Consider the following 22,412-nt stretch of genomic DNA (forward strand, 5'->3'; position numbering starts at 1 on the left):
TATTTTGTCATTGGTAAAGGGCTCATTCGAAAGAGGAAGGTTCAATCTAGTGCGCGCTGGTCAGGCCAAAAATTGACGATGTGCGTGCTGTGGAATCCAAGCATTTTTATGCCATTGGATGAGTTTTCTGGATGAAATCGAGAGCAGCGCACACTAGAAAATATCTCCAGCTACAAATGTAGCTATACTTTGTCTTGATTCTCTGCGAAATAAAGCCGAAAACTTGAAGCACGTTTCTGGCGTCAGAATTCATAATACCGATAATACAGAACAAAAAATGTGACAAGTTTAGTCACAGACTTAAGCTTTCATCGTTAAACGTTTGTAGCTCATTGCAATGTTGACCGATTTGGATGAAATATTCAGAATATGTATAATTGATACAGATGTACAAAACATACATTCTAAATTTTTAATATAATTCCCCATAAAAAAGTTGCAAAATACAACTTTCAGTACTTTCTCTGCAATTTCGACCAATTGTAGTTTTATTCAATCATTTTTTCACGTTATGTAGCAAACCAATTGTTCTAACTTCTCAAAAAATTTCAAGTAGTATAGTCCAATATTGAGAGCGTCTGAATATTAGTGGGAGTCACTGTATCTCATATGAAATCTGAAGTAGGAATTATTGATTTTCTTAAAATTATGCTTTAATACTTTCTTATGTACAATATTTCTAGCAAATTTTTTGTCCGTGATATTAGTTTTGCTTTTAATATTTTAACACCAAAAACAAAAAAAATGTCGGAGACTGTAACATTTGATGATAATCGATATGGTTTCGTGATGATTCGCCTTCTCACCGCCAAGAAGTTCCTCAGTTGCCTTCTGCACCGACGAGATACCGTCGGTGGCCTTCCGTTTCTTCCTCCAGCCGTAATATATCCTAGAGGGCGTTAGAAAACGCTGTACTATTCGAGTGACACAATCTCCCGTATAGCTGGCAGTCTTTAACAGTATCTCGTCGGTGTCACAGATTTGGAATCAGTAATATGTTACAATTCAAAAGAGCTAATTGAGTAACTATTTTCAAATTCAATATTTAGTCAATGTCATATAAGAATGGAAATATTTCTCATGTAATATTTAATGTTGAGAAAACATACTGTTTATTTGAGGTCAAATGAAAAGTAGAACGTGTGATTCAACGTTAACATTTATCAAATTCTCGCCAAATCGTTGAGTCGATAACAGTGCAGATAAATTGCTCGGCCATTTCGCTTTCGCGAGAGAATTTGCATGAAACTGGTTCTAAAAACATTGGCTGTTCAAATCATTGTAAACAGACTTTTGCGATTACCCGCGATGAAAACGTTCGCCCATGCGTTTGACTCTAGTCAAGGCCATTTTTTTGAGGGAATCGACCAGTCCTATCACTGACAGCCACAAACGAGATCTGAAATCATGGCGCTCCTCGCGAGAATCGCCAAATACGAGGTACGTTAGCGGTTTACGATGAACATTTCCATCTGAAATTTATTACCTTGCGCTTAAAACTCACTACTCATCAGTACATCGAATGTGCATTAATCGTATTTGAATGCTTCGCTTTTTTGTGTGAGTGTAGGTGCATGTGAATTGGAGTTTCCGATTGGCCGTGAAAAATCGATATATGCTGTACAATAACAGATATTGTGCCAATGTCGTTTATCTTATCTATGACCCAGTCTTCAAAAACATACGTACCGGTGTTTTCTAGCGCATGTTTGTTCAAAAGATATAGATCTTTTAAATTTACAATACCAAATTGCTAGCTGTTAAATTGATTTATAAAGTCTTATATTGTAAATTATTTTAAAATACATAAACGTGAGACGAAAACTTTCACGTCCATTTTTTTCGATTAATGACGAAGTTTTGTCGATTAACAGTAATCAATTGATAAATACCACGTTATAAAAATTTGTTTTCGTTAGTTATATGAAAAACATTTTCCATTAACCTTGATTCAGTCGTTTTTAGATATTGAATTTCGAATGTTGGTTCAATTTCATTTATCACAATAAAAAAGGTAAATAATTAAATAAAATCTAAATGATTAAATCTATGTTTGTATGTATATAAAAGCGAATATACAATATTTGTGGTTATGGCTAAGCTTAGCTCTTTAACCTTTTGCTGGTAACTATCAAAGAGGTAGTATCACAGACGAGGTATAAGGATAGACCTATCGACTGTATCGACGAAATATCGACTGTTCAAAAAGTCAGAGGTTTTGGTATGTCCTCTACGATTTAGAGTGGTGAGTTTAGGAATTATATTGAATTACAGGTATCGAAGGCGTAGTTGACAAATCACATCCGAGAATATTCGTCGCATAGTTGCCAATTTACTGTTACTGTCGTGTAATGCACAGCGCGTATTTCGACTATTTTTGAAGTTACAGTCGCAATTCTGGAAAAGTAAACGAAACGAGCCATTACATGATTAATTCAACCTGAATATTTCATCTCTGTTTAAATACAATGCTTTCTGTTTCTATATACATTTTAAAGCTGAATAAATGCTTTTCCCCCTTAGTGGTGGGGATAAAATTTTTAAAGTTACTGTAGAGACCTTTGCGACAGTTATGGAGATATTACTGTATTCTATGGGAAAACATTGGAATAATAAAATATGCTTTTCCGTATATGAAGTAATAGAAAAACAAATGTTCCGGTAAAGGAATTTCCGGGTTATGCTTCTGTTACGAAATTTTGTTTATTTAAATGGAAATAAAGAAAATTAACAGTTTACTCAAATACTTTTCAATCGCGTATATCAAATGGATCAGATAAAAGAGAAGACACTTGTTGTCGAATACTCTATTTGGATGACAGAAAGTTTATAAAAATCGTAGAACTGTCGGATGGTGGTTGTGATAGAAATTCATGTTGTGTTCATTACAGGGTAAAATAAAATTTATAACTAGACTGCAGATCTTTATGCAAAATAATTATTGTTTACATTAATTGAAAGACATAAGAAGTTGTGAGAAATGTATTGGTACTCTTAAATTCTTATAATCTTTTTATTGTTTGAAATTACACCCACCTATTTTTTCCATGAATGCATAAAATTCGCAGTCTATTTATAACTTACAAAACTGCATAACGAAATAGTGCAGACGAAAAACGCAATGAGGAAATACACAGTGTATTAAGAAACCATTTTAGGACCGTAAAATATATAATGATAATTATAAAATGTGGTAAAACACATAATAAGGAACTATTAAAATACTTTTATTCATAATAAACAATCATAGATTCCACTAACATAACGGTTTCGCGTAAGAAATAATGTTCTTCATTCAAGAAATTGCCAGATAATTTATCAGACATTGAAGTCATTTGATAATTTGAATAGCCTTTGCAATCATATTGTTGACACTTTACATCGTTGCTTTACATCGTTCTTACATAGCGTTCTATCAAGATTCATACTCTTGTTCTTATAAGTAATTTAAATATCCCTCAAAACATTTACAAAACACTGATACATTAATTTATCAAATATTATATACGTTACCATATTTTATTTTTAAAGTAATTTCCGGCGACCGTAACCTCTTTTAACAAGTGTAAATAAATTCCGTTTCGATCCGTAATAATCTGCATGGGATTAAGTAACGTTCGAAGAAAGTTGCATATTCATTGAATTACTTCCTGCAGTATTTGTTAGCATGTTGATTGCTGAGCTAGCAATCATAAAAATTCCACAAATAAATTAATTCATTTTAAAATCTGAATGTTACAGTTTATGCTAGATAGAACTGCTCTAGATAGAACTATAATTAAATAACAGAAACATATAAACACATATGTATATTAATACGCTGACTGACAAACAATTAGCCCCTAAAAATCTCACAAAATCAAAGTGATTTAGTTGCTCTAATGAAAAATGTGAAGTCGAAATCTTTCACAGTGATTGCTTCTGGAATTCTTTTAGATCGTACAAATTCTAATAAACTTCGGTTTAAGCAACTACATTATTAGATCATTTTTTAAAGATAGACGTAGAAGTATGTCATCTACATATAACCGATGTTGCGATCAACGCGTTAATTGTAATTCTAATCGAATATATTAGAAGTTTCAAAGATGGTCGACGGTTTCTTCGTCAAGAAATCGACGGATTGATTGTTCCTTTCCCAGTGAACGTTTTACCATTGTTTCTATTGCTGCATTTTGTTGCACCGCCATGGAATAAACACTTACGTATCACAAATTATAATTGAATTCGGTACACTCTTTAATAGCAGAAATTAATTTTTAAATGAATTCGTTACATTATACTGTGTAATCGGCACTGTAGTTAAAGGGTGTGCTAATTACAAAGCTCCCTCCCCCCCCCCAATGCCTAATTTAGTAGGACACCGCACGGGTCACCCACCCGGTGTCCCCCTTCCCGGAGGGCAGCTCGGCTAGGCGCGGCGAGCCTCTGCACCCGACACTTCGCTGCCCCGGCGACACCCTACCACGCTCAGGGGAAGGGGATCCGTAGGTCCTCGCCACGGTCGAGGGAGGAAGTCATCGCTCGCGGTAAGAGGTGACCGGGTTGATGTTCTGGCACGCCCCGGCCCCTCCAACCTCTTTCTATCGTGAGGGAAATGCATTACGCAGCCCCCGAACCCCCTGGGAGGGGAACCAGTGTATGTGAGGACTCCCCGGCGGTGTGTGCAATGCCGACCTAATTGGGAGGCGGTCGGGATCTTGAAATCGAATGTAACCGACCACCTCCCTACCCCTGACAACTACGGCCCCATCCCGGAGGGAGAAAAGGTACCCCCATGTGATCCTACTGTAGAAGGACCCCGCGCGGGCCACCCACACGGAGTCCCCCCACCCGAGAGGCGACACGAGTTGGGACTCGCCCGCGGCCCCCGGAGAACCCCTCCCTCGCTCGATGGGTAGAGTAGCCCCGAAGGGCTCTCCACCCGGCCGAGGGAGGAGGTCTCCGCATACGGTAAGGAGGGGCCAAGGCGAGTTCTGGCTCACCCAGTCCCCTCCCACCCCATCCAGCACGTGACGCCCGGTACGGAGGATGGCCGGCCAGTCGCATTAGCGGGACGGGGCGAGACGCTCTCCCAGCTCCGCCCCTGCGGCCTGCCCACCCCTGAGGGAAGCCTTGAGGTAGTTCTCCCTGTGGCGGCGATGGGAGTATTAGTTAGTCCCACCGCTCTGCGACCCCTAACCAGGGGCCACTGGCCTCTACTAGGGGGACGTCCCCTAGAGGCCACTCTCCTGGCGGACGGTGGGTCGGCCTTTCTCTCCCTCTCCGCCACCTTCTTCTGCGACATTACTTGTTTCCAGAAGGAAGCGACCGCATTTGATGGCTCCTTAATCCTAGACGTCTCGGAAACGGGCATCCAGCCGGCCGAAATGACGGAAGGAGTGATTGAGCCGCTCTTCCCACCCCCATGGGCGGCCCATCCCTGGAGGGGGGCGGGCAGTACATGGCACCTCCCCATGGCGACGGTGAAGGGATTAGCTCCGCCCTCAGCCGCCGCCCGTCCCCCAGCAGCTTGCCTCCTCGCGGAGAGTGCGTCTCGCTCTCTCTTCCTCTCCACCGCCTCCTTCTGCGACATTACTTCCTCACAGAAGGGGGCCATCGCTTTCCACGATCTCTTGCTGCCGACCATGTGGTAGACCACCGCCGGCAGCGAGAGGTCCCACCCCATAACGCCTCTAAAGACACGGCGCGGTCCCGACCACGCTGGGCACTCTTCCAGCGTATGCCGCATCGTGTCCCGGCCTCCCTGTGGCATGCTTGGCCCTAAAGATTCGTTAAGGACTTGAATACGGCTGGAAGTTAAATATCTTGTTTTGAAACGAGAAAACAGACCAGCTGTACTCTGCTCACTCACGCATCGCAGGCTCACACGCAGCGGAAAGGCGACACCAGTTTCGGGGAAAGGATCCTCAGACAAGGCGTTGCACAATTTTTGGATTATGCCCCAAACTGCGTGAGAAAACTCTGAACCTTGAGAATATTCAGAACCTTTAGATGTTTCAGGTCATATAGAACCAGCGGATCACTCAGATCCATAGTCGCCAGGTCAAGACTTGTTCCCCCACTCTAATTTCCACTTCTACCACGCTGTACCCCCACGCTTCTGTCACGACCCGGTCTCATGGCGCTTTCCGTCACTGTCGTGTCTGTGTCACAATGTCACGTGACTTACCCGGTACTGGCACAAAGAGGGTAACTTTTTCCCCTCAATTCGTGCTCCCTCCTTACCTACGAAAAGTAATACAATTCGAATGGGATTTTTTAATTCATCTACCTGTCTTGTCCGCTATACACTGTTTAGTGCCAGAACGATGGTATGTCATATCCCAAATAAGACAAAGACGTCCATTTTGGGTCGTAAGACGATCAGATCTAAAATGGACGTCTTTAAGACGTCGTATGCTATCTGGGATTCTATCCTTTTCCAACGAAAGATATCGCTGCTCGGCCGACAACTTTATGTTCCGCCGATACATCACTTCTCGATCATTCTCTGTGTTTTATCTCGGGTCACTCTAGAACAAAGTCAAGCCATATGGGTACTCTCATTCGCAATATGTCGAAAGCCGTTCCGAGCCATCAACTTATAACGAAAAAAACTGTAATTTTATAAGTGTGCTTTATTCGCGATCAACTTTTTCCCGTTTTGCAACTTGTTTAGAAGAGTTGTACTGTTCGACAGAGATTCGGTGAAAGAGTTCGAAATGTTGTGTGACTGATTTAGGAAAATAAGTGCTAATGCTGATTTGAGAATGCTCAGGTAGGAATGCTTAATTTCTAGAGTTCGTACGCCAATATACCCTAGGTACAATGATTACCCTGAGGATGTCTCAGCTAGGATGAATAACGCTGGTGTGTAAAGCTGGTGTGTATAATCTTTGATAGTTGATTATCCACCACGATAAAGAAATTAGTTCAAATTCCAGGAAAATGTCAATATATTCTTTCGCCAGTTTGTACAAAAGTAGAGAATGGAATAAAGAATGGAATTACTCGATATTGCTACTAGTAGTTGCTACGAGCTTCTTCAGCTGGTACCTGCACCTGCTATAGGCTCGCTTCATCTCTTTCTTGACCATTTTCGTCAACACCTCCAAAATGGTGGACTTTAGGATATCTTTGATGTTGCGATGTTTTGCACTTACCTTTGCTTCGACTATTTCTCCGCATGTAATAGTCACGGCGATTGCAGGTGGGGCTACACGGAGGTCATCAGCCCGGAGATCAGTGATAACAGAGGTTTTCGTAAATCTGATGAATCTTTTCTTTCAATTCGTTCACGAACTCCGCGCTCTCTGGCGATCGGAACAGTTTCTGTGAGTTGCCCAGAATGCAGTTACCTCCTACTATTTAGGTTATTGGGGGGGAGTGAAACTCCTGGTATGAATGGTTGTCGGGGAGGGGGATGGTCAGAGTTGATTTCGGTTAAGAGTTTCGGGCTGCCTCCCTACTAGCTCAGGGAGGTCACCGTGGAGGAGTTAGCGGGTATACCTTCGGCGGAGCCCCGTATGTCCCCGTCTCTCTCGTCTGAGAAGGCGGGGAATCCGTAATGAGCAATTACCACCACGTTAAAAAAATAGTTACCTCCTACTTTCTTAGAATATTTGAATTCTTGGTTAGGTCGTAAATTTGCGTCTTCTTATAGCCAAATCATGATTTCCGCGGGCGATTTTTCGACACAAAGTGATTTGGCTTTGAGTTGCCGCTCTTCGGTCGTATTCTCGGCTCGTATTTTCCCACTTGTTCACTGATCAATGACTCATATAGTGAGTTACCTTATCAACAATTGACTTGTTTATTTGTCTTACCTACGTTTTATTTATGGGACTGCCCGAAAATGTCGGATTTATCTTAACATATAAATGGTATTGTTATGTTGTTTTTTCATTTGAAAAGAGTAACTGAATGTAAAAATGAATATTTTAGTGAATAAATTTATCCTTAATAAAAAACAATTATTTTTATTTACACCTTAAAAATACGACCAATGAGTAGTACGATTATACATATTCATTTTCTACTGGAGACTACGTATCTTCGTTTCAATTGAATCTGACACGAAATTGAAGTGGCCCTAGTACTTGCTGAGGGTAATGCCATGACAAATAATCGTGTAATAGAGCTTACGCAGTTTATGTAACACAATTCCTTCACTAAATCGATCCGCCAATCAGAATACAAGCAAATAATTAGTTTCAGTGGTTCAGTGGTTTCAGTGGTTGATTTTTATCTCAGAATTACATAACTGAAAAATCAAGACAAACAAACAAATTCAATGCGATTTCAACTGTACGAGTAAGAACCTCGGCTTGCCATTGTCACAGTAGTAATGAACCTTTTGACGCGTAGGTGTCAATAATTTACAATATTTATTATAAATGTCTAATATTTATCAAATTGTTGATGTGTCGGACAGTTCTCGGAATTTCATTGAGACAAGATTGAAATATAACAGAGAATTTCATATACATAGATGCAGTCATAACTTGAAATTACCCCCGCTTATCCTGCTAGACCCTTTCTCAGAAACTGAATCTTTCGGATTCCTGTTCAGAGCGTCAAAATGTATAAGAACTGCATGTTGCAGTTCACTATTATCAAAAGAAATTAAAAAATTTTATAGTGCAGTTTGTATTTATCTTTACATACTTTAGTATGAGGTATCTGGAATAGAAATTTTTTTAATTCAGAAGTACAAAATGATGCCGTCTACCTATAGGTGATGTTGATTTTCCGTTTCGTAAATGTCACGAAAAATTTGGAAATGTATTTCTGTCGTTTGTTATGTATACATATTTGCATTCAACAAATTGTGCATTTTTCTGTAGCAAGTTGCAACAACTCTATTGCACAAATTTATCTATGTTCTACTTGCAGTAACTAATTTTTTTAAATTAAAGTAACTTGACCATAAAGTAAGACGTCGAACTTTGACGAAGCACGTATGGTGGCAATACTATTGCTGGCGACACTTAAATATGTGATACTTAAATATGTGTGCTTCTACTTTTAGATTTCAATTTACGTTTTAACTATGCTGGTGTTTTAAATCAGTGCCGGGCACGTTTGCCTTAATTGAGGCAAAACCGTCCCCACCATAGCGCCCACTGTCCCTTTCCAGTAAGTTTTAAATGATCGTAATTATAAACAGTATATTAAGTAGATATGCTGTCTAGGGTCTAAGGACGAGTGGTACAAGTGAGTATGGAGTGATTCTATATGCAAAAATCAGTAAAAAGTAATGAATATGCATCATTTTTTCGATTGAAGTTCCGTTTTTTGGAGAAAGAAACGAGCTTGAAAATTCGACAGATTGATAAAATGCGTCAGACGACTCCTATTTAATAGTAGGCGTACCCTGCGAAATTTTCACACTAAACTTTCTCAAAAATAAATTTCAGATACTTTAGGAAAACTTTTATTCGTTTTTTTTACTTATTTTTGCTTGGACTATCCATCCTGAGACACCCTATATGTTCCATTTGAACATATTATGAAGTAAAATGTGCTTAAAAATGTTGGTTTCAATTTTTTACTTGTGTTTCGTCATATCATCACTTGTATACATACGTAGAATATAGATAAATTGGTTTGAAGGATTTAATGTAAGTTTCATTAAATTGATTTTAACATCGATTTTTTATTCAATCGTAATTCTATGATATTTTAGGCACGCGTTGTATCAAGGAGTTACAGCAGTAGTGTATCCACGGTTAAGATGTACATAGATGGCCAATTTGTAGGTAAATATACTACTGTATTTAAATTTGCATACTGTAACTAGACAGCTATTTTCGAAGGAACCAGAAATTCAAAAATTGTTTGGTAGTAGTAGTTAATTTATAATAAATTGCAATAAAACCGTGTAGATACTTGTAAAAAATGGAATTTATATTGCGATTAGTAAGCATCAATTTTTAAAATGCTGTTCAGTAATTGTACAATGTTTTTAATGAAATAGTAGATCATATTTGATCTGTTTTTTTGAAAGAACAATACGTTGTTGGCAATGAATAAATAGTTAAGCAAAGTTAAAAACATAATAACATATTTAAGGTCATTTCGTAAAGTTTATTAAACGTTAAGTACAGAAGGTATAGAAGGTATACAATTCTTGTGAAATGAATATCCACTTTGTGAAATCGTACAAAAAATATTTTCATATACATTTGTGTATTATATCGGCATATATTTATGGATTATTTCTAAAGAGGTTTTAATTCAACTCGGTACTACATGTTATTGTTACATGAAATTAAAATGAAAAGGGAGTTCAAATAAAAATGCCAAAAATCATCTTAACGCGAAGCACGAGATATTTACTGTTATTAACAGTCGATGCTATAAATAAATAGTGCAATTATCAATATTTAAATAATGCTTTTTTAGTAATGTATTTATTCCTAATTATTTTTCTCCATAAATTTATACTTTCAAGAGTATTTTGTAACAATTTTATATTACTAACAGCACCATTTTAAACTTTTGGACTACGTATTTCAAATTTATAAATAGACTTAGAAGTGCAGTTTAAGTTTTTATATTAATATTCATATACCTACAACAAGTTAAATATTGGTTAAATAAAAATATTGTTGAAATAAAATGAAAACGCTGTAAAATTGTGCCGCTAATTCTAAAATTCATTTGGATATTGAAAAGAGTATTGACGAGTAATATCATTTAATGTTTGCACATCACTTTTGTTAAATGTAAATTGAATTCATTTCCTTTGTATATTCATATTGTTTATATACATATCAATAAAAGCCAGTTTCTTCATAATAATGAATGCACAAAATATTGGATCTTCGTACATATATCTTTTCATATAATCATATCTTTATTATTGAAATAACAACAATTGCTTGACTTGTTTAACAAACTGTCTACGCAGCATATTTTGAGTGAAACTGTATATATTATTCCAAATCAGTAAAATATTTCGAAAGCATAGATGTATTTCAAAAGATTGTTAAAAAAGTGTTATCCACAATTATTAATAAGATAAATAGAACAAAGTTTAGAGAAAATATAGAAATAGTATTATAGAATAAAATACAAATTATAGACCATAAATTTCAAAATCAATCACTATTTGAAAGAATGAAGTGCTTACTAACTTTTAGTGCTGGTATGAACACCGTTACGATTCTTTGAATGATTTTAAAATTATAATTTTCGGACGGAAATAAATTGAAAATACCGTGAAAACACATGAAGGATATTAATTTGTTTCAGAATCGAAGGCAACAGAATTTACCGATGTTCACGATCCAGCAACAAACGAATTACTGTGTCGTACTCCAAAATGCACGAAAGAGGAAATGGAAATGGCCGTTCAAAGTGCGAAAGATGCCTACGAAAAGTGGAAGAACTCAAGCGTTCTTACACGGCAAACTTTGATGCTCAGATATCAAGCACTAATCCGAGAAAATTCGGTATGATTATTAATGATAATGCGAACATATAGAGGGTGTCCCAAAAATGGGGTACTTCCTTGAAAGAGGCGATACCTGAGGTAATTTGAAGTATCTTTTTCCTTGAAAAAATATTCTCCGCGGCTTTGTTAAGGAGTTACTAACGAAAAACAAGGACGAATCAGACGCTGCTACAGCGGACAGATTCCGGCTCGACCGCAGATCCTGCTGAGCGTGGTGTTGGCATTGGCCGAGCTGGAATTCGTCCACTGTAGACGCGCTCTGACTGGTCTATGTTTTTCGTTAATAATTCCTTAACAAAGCTGCGAAGAGGATTTTGCAAAGGAAAAAGTTACTTCAAATGACCTCAGAAATCACTCCTTTCAAGGAAGTACAACATGTTTGGGACACCCTGTACACAGTCATGCGTCGCTGAACGACTAGGATACATTCTGAAACACGGTTAAGCGAACATTATAGAATGAACTCATAATTTTATTATATACGTAAACATATATTTGAACCTACAAAAATTAAAATAAGCATACAATATAACAGATCAAAATTAATTTTGTTCTACTTTTTAAATTTATATAATGACATAAAATACAAATAGATTAGTCAATGCCTATCTAATTAGAGTCCGGATCACTAGTATCGTTAAATTCTATACTTTGTCCAATTGGAAGATGGATAATAATGGATATAATCATGATAATAGTAATAACGGCTGGACCACTGTCGTATATGCGATCCGTCGTTAAGCAACGCATGACTGTATTATATATACTTGTTACCAGTGACGGACTTATTCTTCTGTCGCCTAGGGGCTACCTCTACATCCCAGCTCTCCTTAAAGAACTATCTCCCTCCTCGCTCGCTCACCTTTACGCTTTTTCCCGTTTATCAATAGCACAAAGTACAAAATCATTAGTACTACCCTAATTTTGGTCATCCTGTTTTTGAGACATGGGCGGATTTAGGTACTTGCATTTTGCATAAGTATATTTATTCATTATAAATTATTTTATAGTAAAAATGGAAATTTACAAGATAGAAAAGCTACCTAAAACTTCTTTCATCTTGACTGACGTTTATGAGATGTTTCTGCTTCAGTTATTAAATTCCAATAATAGTCTGCAAGCATTTTTGCACTATCTTTTCCCAAAAAGACTTGTTTATATAACTAAAATGTTTTGATGAACTGATAGATTCCTTTTATAAGTTGGGATGTAATATGTCGCTCAAAATTCACTTCTTACATTCCCATTTAGACTTTTTTCCGTGCAACCTTGGTGATGTGAGTGATGAACCCGGCAAAAGGTTCCATCAAGACATTTTAATTATGGTGACAAGATATTTGGGAAAAAATAGTGCAATCATGCTTGCAGACTATTGATGGAATTTAATAACAGAAGCGGAAACATCTCATAAACGTCAGTCAAGAAGAAAGAAGTTTCAGGTATCTTTTCTATCTTGTAAATAACCATTTTTATTATAAAGTAATTTATAATGAATAAATATACTAATAGAATGGGAATATCGTAATAAATATAACATTTAAATAAGCTGACATAATTGCGCGCTTAAGCGACTGCATTGCCGTTACGATTACGCCGAACTCATGTCGGGCGAAGAAACAGTGAATTCTCGTTACGAGTCAGTCCCGTCGTTCTTTTTACTGACTCTTATACGAAATCGGAGGTTCTCGCCGAGCGTCGCATTTGAAATACGCAGGGGACGCTGGAAACCTAAGAGTCATATCCGTCTACCAGTCATAAAAACCTATAACCACCAATTGCTAGTGACAAGAAGACTGAGAAAATGTCTTTCTCCGATACAATGTTGCACGGAGAAACGGACAGCGAAGCTCGAGAGCCGTCGTCGCCGAGAAGTGTGCCACAACACTGTCGGCTATATTACAAAACTTTTTTATTTTTCGTTATTTCTTTATGAAACTTTTACCAACATATTCGTGGCATTTTTCTGATTAAAATGATACCGAACGCAATATAATTCGGATCAAATTTACACTAATTTTCCGTTAATGTAATTGCAATGCGAAGTAACTTTCATCGTTCATTACACAAGTATATATCATCGGAATTGTATCATATTTAGTTTCATTTTAATCAGAAAAAAGCCACAAATATGTTGGTGCAAGTTTCATAAAAAAATAACAAAAAATAAAGAAGTTTTGTAATTGGATTAGTAGTGGCCTTCTGGTCTCACAACGATATAGCCGACAATGTTGGGGCGGTGACGGCTCTCAAGCTTCGGCCACTCACCGCGGTGGTGTGGGTTGTTCCACTGACTCCAAATTGTAAGGTTGGCACTGACTCATAATGAGAATTTTTACTGTATTTTGCTTTCTGGTTCGATAAACACGACAGCATTGCAAACTTCAAAGGGGGGTTTCTCAAGATAAAAGTCTGCTCTATCGCGTGATATAGTTCGATTTTACGCAGGGCCCTCATTTTTTAAGATAAACTGAAAAATATCTACAAAAATTGATGCGAAAGTGGTGTCTCTCCATCTCTAATGATTGTTTAAACATGTTTAAACATTCATAATGTATTAATATCGGATATCACTGTATTCGGTAAAGTCTACAGAATCTTTTGCTGCAAAGAAAAATTCAATATCTTTTATAATAACATCAAAATGTTTGTTTAAAGTTGAAAAATATGAATTTTTTTCAAAATTACATTTCTCACAAATTGTGCATCTAGATTCGGAATCAGCGCAAAAAACTTTATAAGAATCGCATAGTGAAAATCGAAATGTCAAAAAAAAAGTTGAAGTTGGACAGTGTTGTCTGAACTGTTCACTATCCTCTTAATTTTAGGAGTATGGCGACATGTATGTAGGTACTTGAGCTTACATTCCACATGATGTAGGGTAATTTCAATTTTTTGACTGAGAATGTATTTATTGAACAATTTTCTAGAAGTTGATCTTTTCCCAATAATTGTTTAATTTAACATTTTATACATGGAAAAAATTGAGCTCAGTCTGTGATTTTTGTATAACTAATGCTATTTTTATACGTAACCTAAAAATTCTCTATAAAAAAAACAAATATATATATATGGTTCTTGAGATTCCAGTTGCGATATAAATATAGCATCATGTATTGATAGATATTTTAATCGATAATGGTATCGTTGATATCTAGAATGATAGAACTGGCATCTGCTATTTAAGTAGTAGCTTATTTGTAATATTTTCATGAATTCGTAATACGTTTTTTCTAGAAAATAATTGCAGAGAATTTGGTCAAGGAAAACGGGAAAACAATGGCGGACGCCGAAGGAGATGTTCTTCGAGGACTTCGTAAGTATCTTTCCAAAAGAGAAACTAAAAGTTCAACTTTCGAAATAAGTTGTACCAATCATCAAAAAGTCTAATAGTATGTTCACAAATAAAATTGTATCTGAACATGATACAGTTAGTTACATAATATTATTAGTTACATAATATTAGTTACATGATACATAATAGTTATATTAGCTTAGTTTTAAACAATTTATTTGAATTTATGTAATATAATATGTATAAGATTCACGACTTAATACTGAAAAGTAATCATTAATATTGGTTTCCATTGCAGAGGTGGTCGACGCTTGTACCGGGATTCCTACCCTTCAAATGGGCGAGAGTATGTCAAATATCGCCACGGATATGGATATAGTTTCTTATAAGATTCCTCTCGGAATAACTGCCTCCATCTGTCCATTTAATTTTCCTGCGATGATACCCCTTTGGTCATTTCCGGTGTCGGTAGCGTGCGGAAATGCCACCATTTTGAAACCGTCAGAACGCGTGCCGGGCGCCTCCATGATCCTGGCTGATCTGTTTACAAAAGCTGGTGCTCCGCCAGGTCTGTTGAATGTCATACACGGTCAACATGCCACTGTTGATTTTATCTGCGAGCATCCGGACATCAAGGCAGTTTCCTTTGTTGGATCTGATCAAGCGGTATGTTGTGTAATAAAAATTGATTCGTATACACCGTTTTCAGAAACATACGTAGTCCCAATGAAGATACGATGTACTCAATTCGGGCGATCTGATCTGTTCATACTGTTACATTTATATCGATCTTGACAAATCGTTATGAACAGCACACTCTGTTAAATGATTCCATATACAGTGGCAGATAAAAGAAAGTTTAAATGGTAACATATACGATAACTACCACAATTTTTACAAACTGAAATTTTATTTTGTGGCAGCAATGAATTTTTTATAAATATTTACATCTTATAATATAACGATAAAATGTACAAGACGTAAAAATTAAATAGTTTGTTTTATGACATTTTTACATTTAAATATTTCTGTTCGTTCATTTACACAAGCACATTCTGCGTGACGTCATTTAAAATATGCTTGAAAATGAATTCAGTTTTCAGCATAGAGAGGTTTATGTCAGGTTGTTGCTATTAAGCTGGAAATCAGGGCATTGCGTGCATGCCATGAGTGCAGTACAGTATTCTCTCCGTAACTGCCGCAAAGATCTCTACTGTAACTGTCAAAATTTTATGTATCTTCACCACTTGGGGGATTCCCCTTGGAACCAGTCAAGCGGTAAAAATGCTCGACGACGGAGCAAACGAGGAGTCGAGTATCAGTGAGATTCGCAATAATGCAAGCGAAGCAAAAGATTGCAAATCTTCAAATTTCTGACTTGTTTTCTTATGAAACTTTTCGCATTCTTCTCATTTTTCCAATTAAAGTGACATTAAATACGATATATTAATCGTGTAATAAGCGATTAAAATTTCAGGCGTGAAAGAGGACGGCGAATGGAAAAGAAAGAGAGGCAGAGAGTCGAAGCCTTCGGAAATGATGAGAAACTGGCGCCAGCTCAGACCGTTATATCAAAAATTAAACTTTATTATTTTTGGTTTTTCGTCAATGCAGGTTTTACAACTATAATTACTAGTGTAATAAACGATTGAAGTTTCGAACTTGACATTTGCGGTAAAGATGTAACGAGGAATTATAATCGTAATTGTACCGTATTTGGTGTCATTTTAATTAGAAAAATGGGACGAATAGGATGGTAAAAGTTTTATAAAAAAAAAGTAGATAATTAGAAAAGTTGCAATCTTTTGCGTCAGTTGCATTAGTGTGCTATTCCCAATGGTAGGGACATTTTTTTTACAGTTATGGTAAAGACTAGAGACCTTTGCGACAGTTACGGAGAGAATACTGTAATTTCGTCTTTATAGGGAAAGGAGAACGAACTAAAATGTACAAACTATTTTTTTTATAGGGAAAGTATATTTACAGACAGAGTAGCGCTCACGGTAAACGTGTGCAGTGTAACATGGGAGCAAAGAATCATTGTGTCGTTCTACCGGACGCAAACAAGAACAAAACGATTTCACAAATCGTGGGAGCCGCATTTGGAGCTGCTGGTCAGAGATGCATGGCTCTTTCGGTAGCAATATTCGTCGGTAAATCGAAAGACTGGATTAAAGAGTTGGTAGAAGCTGCGAAAATATTGAAGGTCAATGCTGGACATGTACCTGGTACCGACCTTGGACCAGTTATATCGCCACAGTCAAAGGAAAGAATACACAGTCTAATAGAGTCGGGGGTGAAAGAGAACGCCACGTTGGCTCTCGATGGCAGAAGTTTGGTTGTCAAAGGTTTCGAAAAAGGAAATTTCGTTGGTCCTACCGTACTGACGAATGTGAAGGTTTGTATTCTTTAAGGATCGCAATGTAACACGCTGAAAATAAGGCAATATTTAAGAACTTTTTGTAGAAGAATTGTCCCCCATAATTTTTTCAAACTTTTAGGATGTGTCACTATACGTCTTAGAAATTAGTATACCTATTTTTGAAAGAATATATTGCTTATAAAATTTTTTTTACGTATTTCTGTATTTGCCTAAAACTGAAAAAATTGAATAGTGTTGTACTGTTACTGGAATTGAGGAATATATGAACATAACAATACAATAATACATTTCCCTTGTGTAAATCGTTTAATCTAACAGGATCCATACCATACACAATTTATTGTAGAAATTAATAAAAATTGAATGTAGCATTATAACTGAGTAACTGTTCTCTAGTATTCGAACAGACATGCTTCTGTATCATTTAAAAAACATTGCTGTCCTCGAAATCTCGAAAAATGCATTCTTCAGAACAATCTTTTGTTCATCGCAATATTCGCTCCTGCGAACATAATTGCATTATTATTATTGTTATTATTATTATTTAATAATTATTATATCTAAGATGTACAAGTTGAATGAGACATCTTCTATACTACTTCCTTTTAATAGATATTAATAGGCATTTAACGTAAATTTTGCAATAGATTATGAAGAAATGTAACGATAAAGATATTTTGTCTTCAATATTAAAAATAAAATATCAAGAATAAAAATTGTACATGGTGACCCGATACAGTCGCCTCATTCTAATAGTCTTGAACCTGTTGACAATATTAAAAAATGTATCAAAGAAATGTTAACGGTTTTAGAGGTCATGTCATCTGATGCGAGTAAGCATCAGCCTATATGCACCCATGAAGAGCATATGAAAGCCAATTGAAATATCACGTAAACTTATGGTTTTTAGCCATGAGTAACTTTTAGTACTTTATTGTAAAGAATTACGAACTACATCGGCCAGTGTAGTAAAAAATGATTTCATTTGGAAAACGAAATTGACATAAAATTTTTTTAATATCGTCAACAGTTTCCAGGATATTCGAGTGGAACGATTTAAATGGGTTTGGTAATGTGTACATTTTGTATATGACTGTATACTATAAATTCTTCTCCTGTATATTCTATTCTTGTATATTCTAAATGTATCTATTTTCGGTAGAAGCAAAAATAAAATGATTGGCAGTAGTCACATTAGGAACAATTGCTTGGTCGATACTTAGTACGATTATTATTAGATATTTTATTAACATGCTGAGTATTGATAATAAATATAGTATAACTAACTACATATATTTTTCTAGCCATCGATGAAATGTTACACCGAGGAAATCTTTGGACCTGTGCTTTCCTGTATTTTTACTAATACTTTAGACGAGGCTATCGACATTATTAATAAATGTCCTTATGGAAACGGAACTGCTGTTTTTACGACAAACGGTGCAACAGCCAGAACGTTTGCAAACCGAATTGAAGCTGGGCAAGTTGGTATAAATGTTCCTATTCCAGTGCCATTACCCATGTTTAGTTTTACGGGAAATAAAGGATCTTTCTGGGGTGACAATCACTTTTATGGCAAATACGTAAGTATAAAATTGTAAATTATTTTTACACTAGTTACGAGAATTTTATGAAATTATTATGTTTTAAATTACAATTTAACGCGAACGTATAAGATAAATCGTACAATGAACTTCCGTACTGCAAATAGTTAAAATATATTAGGGTTTCAGTAGTATATTCTATGATATTTGTTTTGTACATAGTATTAACATTATTCTTAAGAACCTAAGCCTTATTATATACTATACATACCCAATAAGCAATCTGCTCCTGATTTTTATTTTTCTATGAATTTTCTACCGAAACTTGTCTACAAATTCGGACTCATCTGTTTCTGCATTAAGCTTCGTATTTGACTGCAAAGTTTGTAGGCGGAATTCCACGCCAACTCGAGGGCAAATCGAGGCCAAACCTTGCCCTCGTGAAGAAGGCAGGTCATACGCGCTAAGAGCGGACCTAACATTGCTTTAACAGTAAATATCAGGCAAAGTCGTTATTGTCATATTTTAAGATTTGTAAATATTTGCAATTACCGAGCCTAATGCGGAAACAGATGGGTCGGAATTTGATGACAATTTTTGGTGGTAAATTTGGTGGCAAATTGCTTTCTGGGTTGTTATTGTTATTGTTGTCAGAAAGATGAGAGAGTTAAATTTAGAATGCAATTAACTAGTTTTATTAAAAAATTTCCTTCATAAGTTTGCAATTCTTGCCTAACTACTTTCCATACTATCCCGGACCCTTTGCTTATATTCTAAACGTTTTGTATGAATTTTAACTTTACACTTCAATGTCCATTTTGTAATGTTTCATATATTTCCAGGGCATAAACTTCCACACCCAGACGAAAACGATAACGCAATTGTGGAGGTCTGGAGATGCCAGTGACATTGCTTCTTCGACAGCCATGCCGACAATGCAATAAAGATTGTATTTACTGGACGTCGAATTAAAAGATTACTCGTGCTGAATTTCTAAGGTTATAAACGTCATTCAGGAGGGAAAAGTCGTTACGACTTTCGCACAAAAGATGATGTATTTATCAGTTCTTGATAATGTCTTCCATTACAACAATATATGTTACTTCTTTCAATTAAATATACGCTTCTTGTTGAATTTAATATGAATATATTTTGTAATAAAATAATTAAAGGAATGCACTCTCAATCTCGTAGTTTACATCTATTAACCTTTACTTTTTATTATGTCCAAGTTTTGTTGCTTTATAATATTCTAATGTGAAACGAAAATCTATTTTATGTCTTTTGTTTCTTTAAAGTATCTCAATAGTATATTTGCTGTAATTAATCTTCTGAATTAAGTATTTTTCTTGACAGAATGCTTACGTGGACACTTATTATACAACCGAAAAATACCGGTATAATACCGGTATTTCGTAGTAAATATACCGGTATTTTCATATACCGGTATGACGTGATACCGGTATTTCAGTTTTTATAAAGGTTATGAAGGTTTACCGATACATACCGGTATAATATCGGTATGTCGTATACCGGCATAAGTCCCTGATTTTAAGCAGAAACTGATCAAAAGTCCTGAAAAACTACGACTTTCACCACTTTTAACTATTTGTAGCTCATGTGTATATTAATCGATTTCAATGAAATGTTCAGTATGTGTATAACTAACATAGATCTACAAAATATAATATATAAAAAAATAAATATATGCATATTTTAAATTTTCATTACAAGCTCAAATAAAAAAGTTTCGGAAAGTGCCTTTTGTATTTGCTCTTATAATTGCTAGCAATTGCAATTTTTTAAAATTATACAGGGTGGCCCACATAACTCTGAACAGCTCAATATCTCGAAAACTATGCCATCGATTTTAAAGTTCTTAGTCTTAAATTGCATGGAACTGAAGGGCCTTTCTCACTACATAAACGTGAAGTGGCCTCCCTTCCCCTTTAACGGGGGAGGGGAGGTACCTTTGTAATTTTGAATGGAACCCCCTATAAAATGTTACATATTTAGATTCTACCGGAAAAAACACGTCAATTTTGTCTGAAACATTTTTTTGTCAAATACTTCCATGATGAGATATAACAGTTTGAAGTTTCGAGTTGTAGGTACTTGAAGCGCTCGGAAATAGCGTTATGGAATTATACGCGCTTGAGTCCTTTGCTTATTCATGAAGAAACACAAACAATAATATTTACAATTCTTGAGTTTGACTCACTTATCTATGAAAACGTTTTCAGTTTAGAGCTGTTATTCAAGCAGTAACATTGTGATTATGGCTACTTTTGACACAGAAGTGAATATGTTATTAACGTTAGTTGTTTTTTGAACGTTATGGGATCAAAAAATGTCATGCAACATTTCATAATTTAGAAATGCGGCTTCGCGAGCACGGTGAATTGTGTAAAAAAACTCGCAATAAACCTAAAGCTGTCACTAATGAAAATAATAGTGCCAGTATTCTTGCTGCAATTACATTAAATCCTCATATTAGTCAACGTACACTTGCACAAACATCACATATTAGTCGTTCATCAATTCAACGAATTTTGAAACGGCAAAAGTATCATCCATATCACATGGTTTTATCACAAGAGCTTTCGATAGCAGATTACGATCACCGCGTAAGATTTTGTGAGTGGCTGCAGGGTGTTGTGGAAAATGACTTTTTGTGCAAAATACTTTTTTCCGATGAGGCCACTTTTATGAATTCAGTTGACGGCGAAAGTTGGACGGCGCTACTCGCATCGCAGAAAAAACGCATTCACAATACATAGTACCTCTGCGGTAATGTGGAAACCCATTCATACGAGTATCGCCATAATGCGCCACGCACAGTTCATACGGCACGCGCCTGAGCTGGCTTGAGAACTGTGGTCGCCACGGGGAGCGAGAAAACCGGTTACAGTGTGCGTGAGCTGGGTAGTATAATTCGGAGCGACCCGTGCACGTGTGTGTGTGTACATACAATGTTTATTCGATATATGTCCAAAATACGGGTTTAGCCAAGGACATATATCGGTCAGGAGATACTATTCTTTGATCCACGCCGAACGTAAAAAAGACAGCGAAGCTCTAGAGTCCTCGGTTCATGGCCCCATATACCCTTCGGCAGTGGGGATAGTTCTGGGACTTTTATCGGCTAGACATTTGGGACATTTAAAGAGTAAACACTGTACATAGCTCGCAATACTAATGCATCTTCAGGTTTTCGCCACCGATTTCAAGAACCAACCTTCATTTGTTTACGTTCCACTTCTACTTTACCGGAAATTGCAGCGTCATCGCAAAGAAGCCAACCAAAAAATACCAGTGCTTCGTAGTAAATATACCGGTATGACGTCGTTATACTCAGTTAGAAATATGCACGCATATTGGTCTAGGTTCAGTTTGTTAATCTGGCCGCCGTTAGACAGCCGATAACGTACGTGTGAAATAATAACAAGTGCACAAAGTATTAGGAAAGTATTATTTTACGTGTACGACCAGACCAATATGCTAGAACGGCCAATCAATTCCAAATTGGTTAAGGCGGTCAAATTTCGGAGAGTTGTCATGTTCTTTGTAACATGTGTCAAAACCTTGACGTCACTTACATGTATGTACCGGCAAATTGTAATGTAGCATCGATATATTTTTGTTCATAACTATTTCATAAAAAACGAGCGACGCGAAGCGAAAACCTTTACAAGGTCAATCAGGAGGGTGACCTTGACAACATATGTTATCTTAGCTGTCCTCCCGAAA

At 36.4% G+C, this 22,412-nt stretch overlaps 1 protein-coding gene and 1 long non-coding RNA gene across 3 annotated transcripts in view; one reads left to right on the forward strand and one right to left on the reverse strand.

The window, feature by feature from the left end:
* LOC143353605 (uncharacterized) overlaps nt 1-22,412 on the reverse strand; it is a 166,081-nt gene that overhangs the window by 116,962 nt on the left and 26,707 nt on the right. The window lies entirely within an intron of this gene.
* On the forward strand, nt 942-19,848 carry LOC143353426 (putative methylmalonate-semialdehyde/malonate-semialdehyde dehydrogenase [acylating], mitochondrial). 2 transcript variants are annotated; one of them, XR_013082133.1, is made up of 9 exons: nt 942-1,440; nt 9,671-9,743; nt 11,242-11,441; nt 14,678-14,756; nt 15,034-15,401; nt 16,705-17,133; nt 18,423-18,701; nt 19,505-19,687; nt 19,728-19,848. XR_013082133.1 is itself a non-coding variant. In XM_076786759.1 (8 exons), the coding sequence occupies exons 1-8, from the start codon at nt 1,408-1,410 to the stop codon at nt 19,604-19,606; spliced, it is 1,563 nt and encodes a 520-aa protein (XP_076642874.1). In that variant the 5' UTR covers nt 942-1,407; the 3' UTR covers nt 19,607-19,848. The 2 variants fall into 2 exon arrangements, 1 of the variants encoding a protein (XP_076642874.1); XM_076786759.1 differs by having other exon boundaries at nt 19,505-19,848.

The sequence above is a fragment of the Halictus rubicundus genome, chromosome 1 (assembly GCF_050948215.1).
Source record: "Halictus rubicundus isolate RS-2024b chromosome 1, iyHalRubi1_principal, whole genome shotgun sequence".
Classification (NCBI taxonomy): domain Eukaryota; kingdom Metazoa; phylum Arthropoda; class Insecta; order Hymenoptera; family Halictidae; genus Halictus; species Halictus rubicundus.

Coding starts and splice junctions, on each gene's coding strand:
- LOC143353426 (XM_076786759.1), top strand. CDS start 1,408: ATGGCGCTCCTCGCGAGAATCGCCAAATACGAG. Junction 14,757..15,033: donor AGATGTTCTTCGAGGACTTC/GTAAGTATCTTT, acceptor TTTCCATTGCAG/AGGTGGTCGACGCTTGTACC. Junction 15,402..16,704: donor TTGTTGGATCTGATCAAGCG/GTATGTTGTGTA, acceptor TTTTTTTTATAG/GGAAAGTATATTTACAGACA.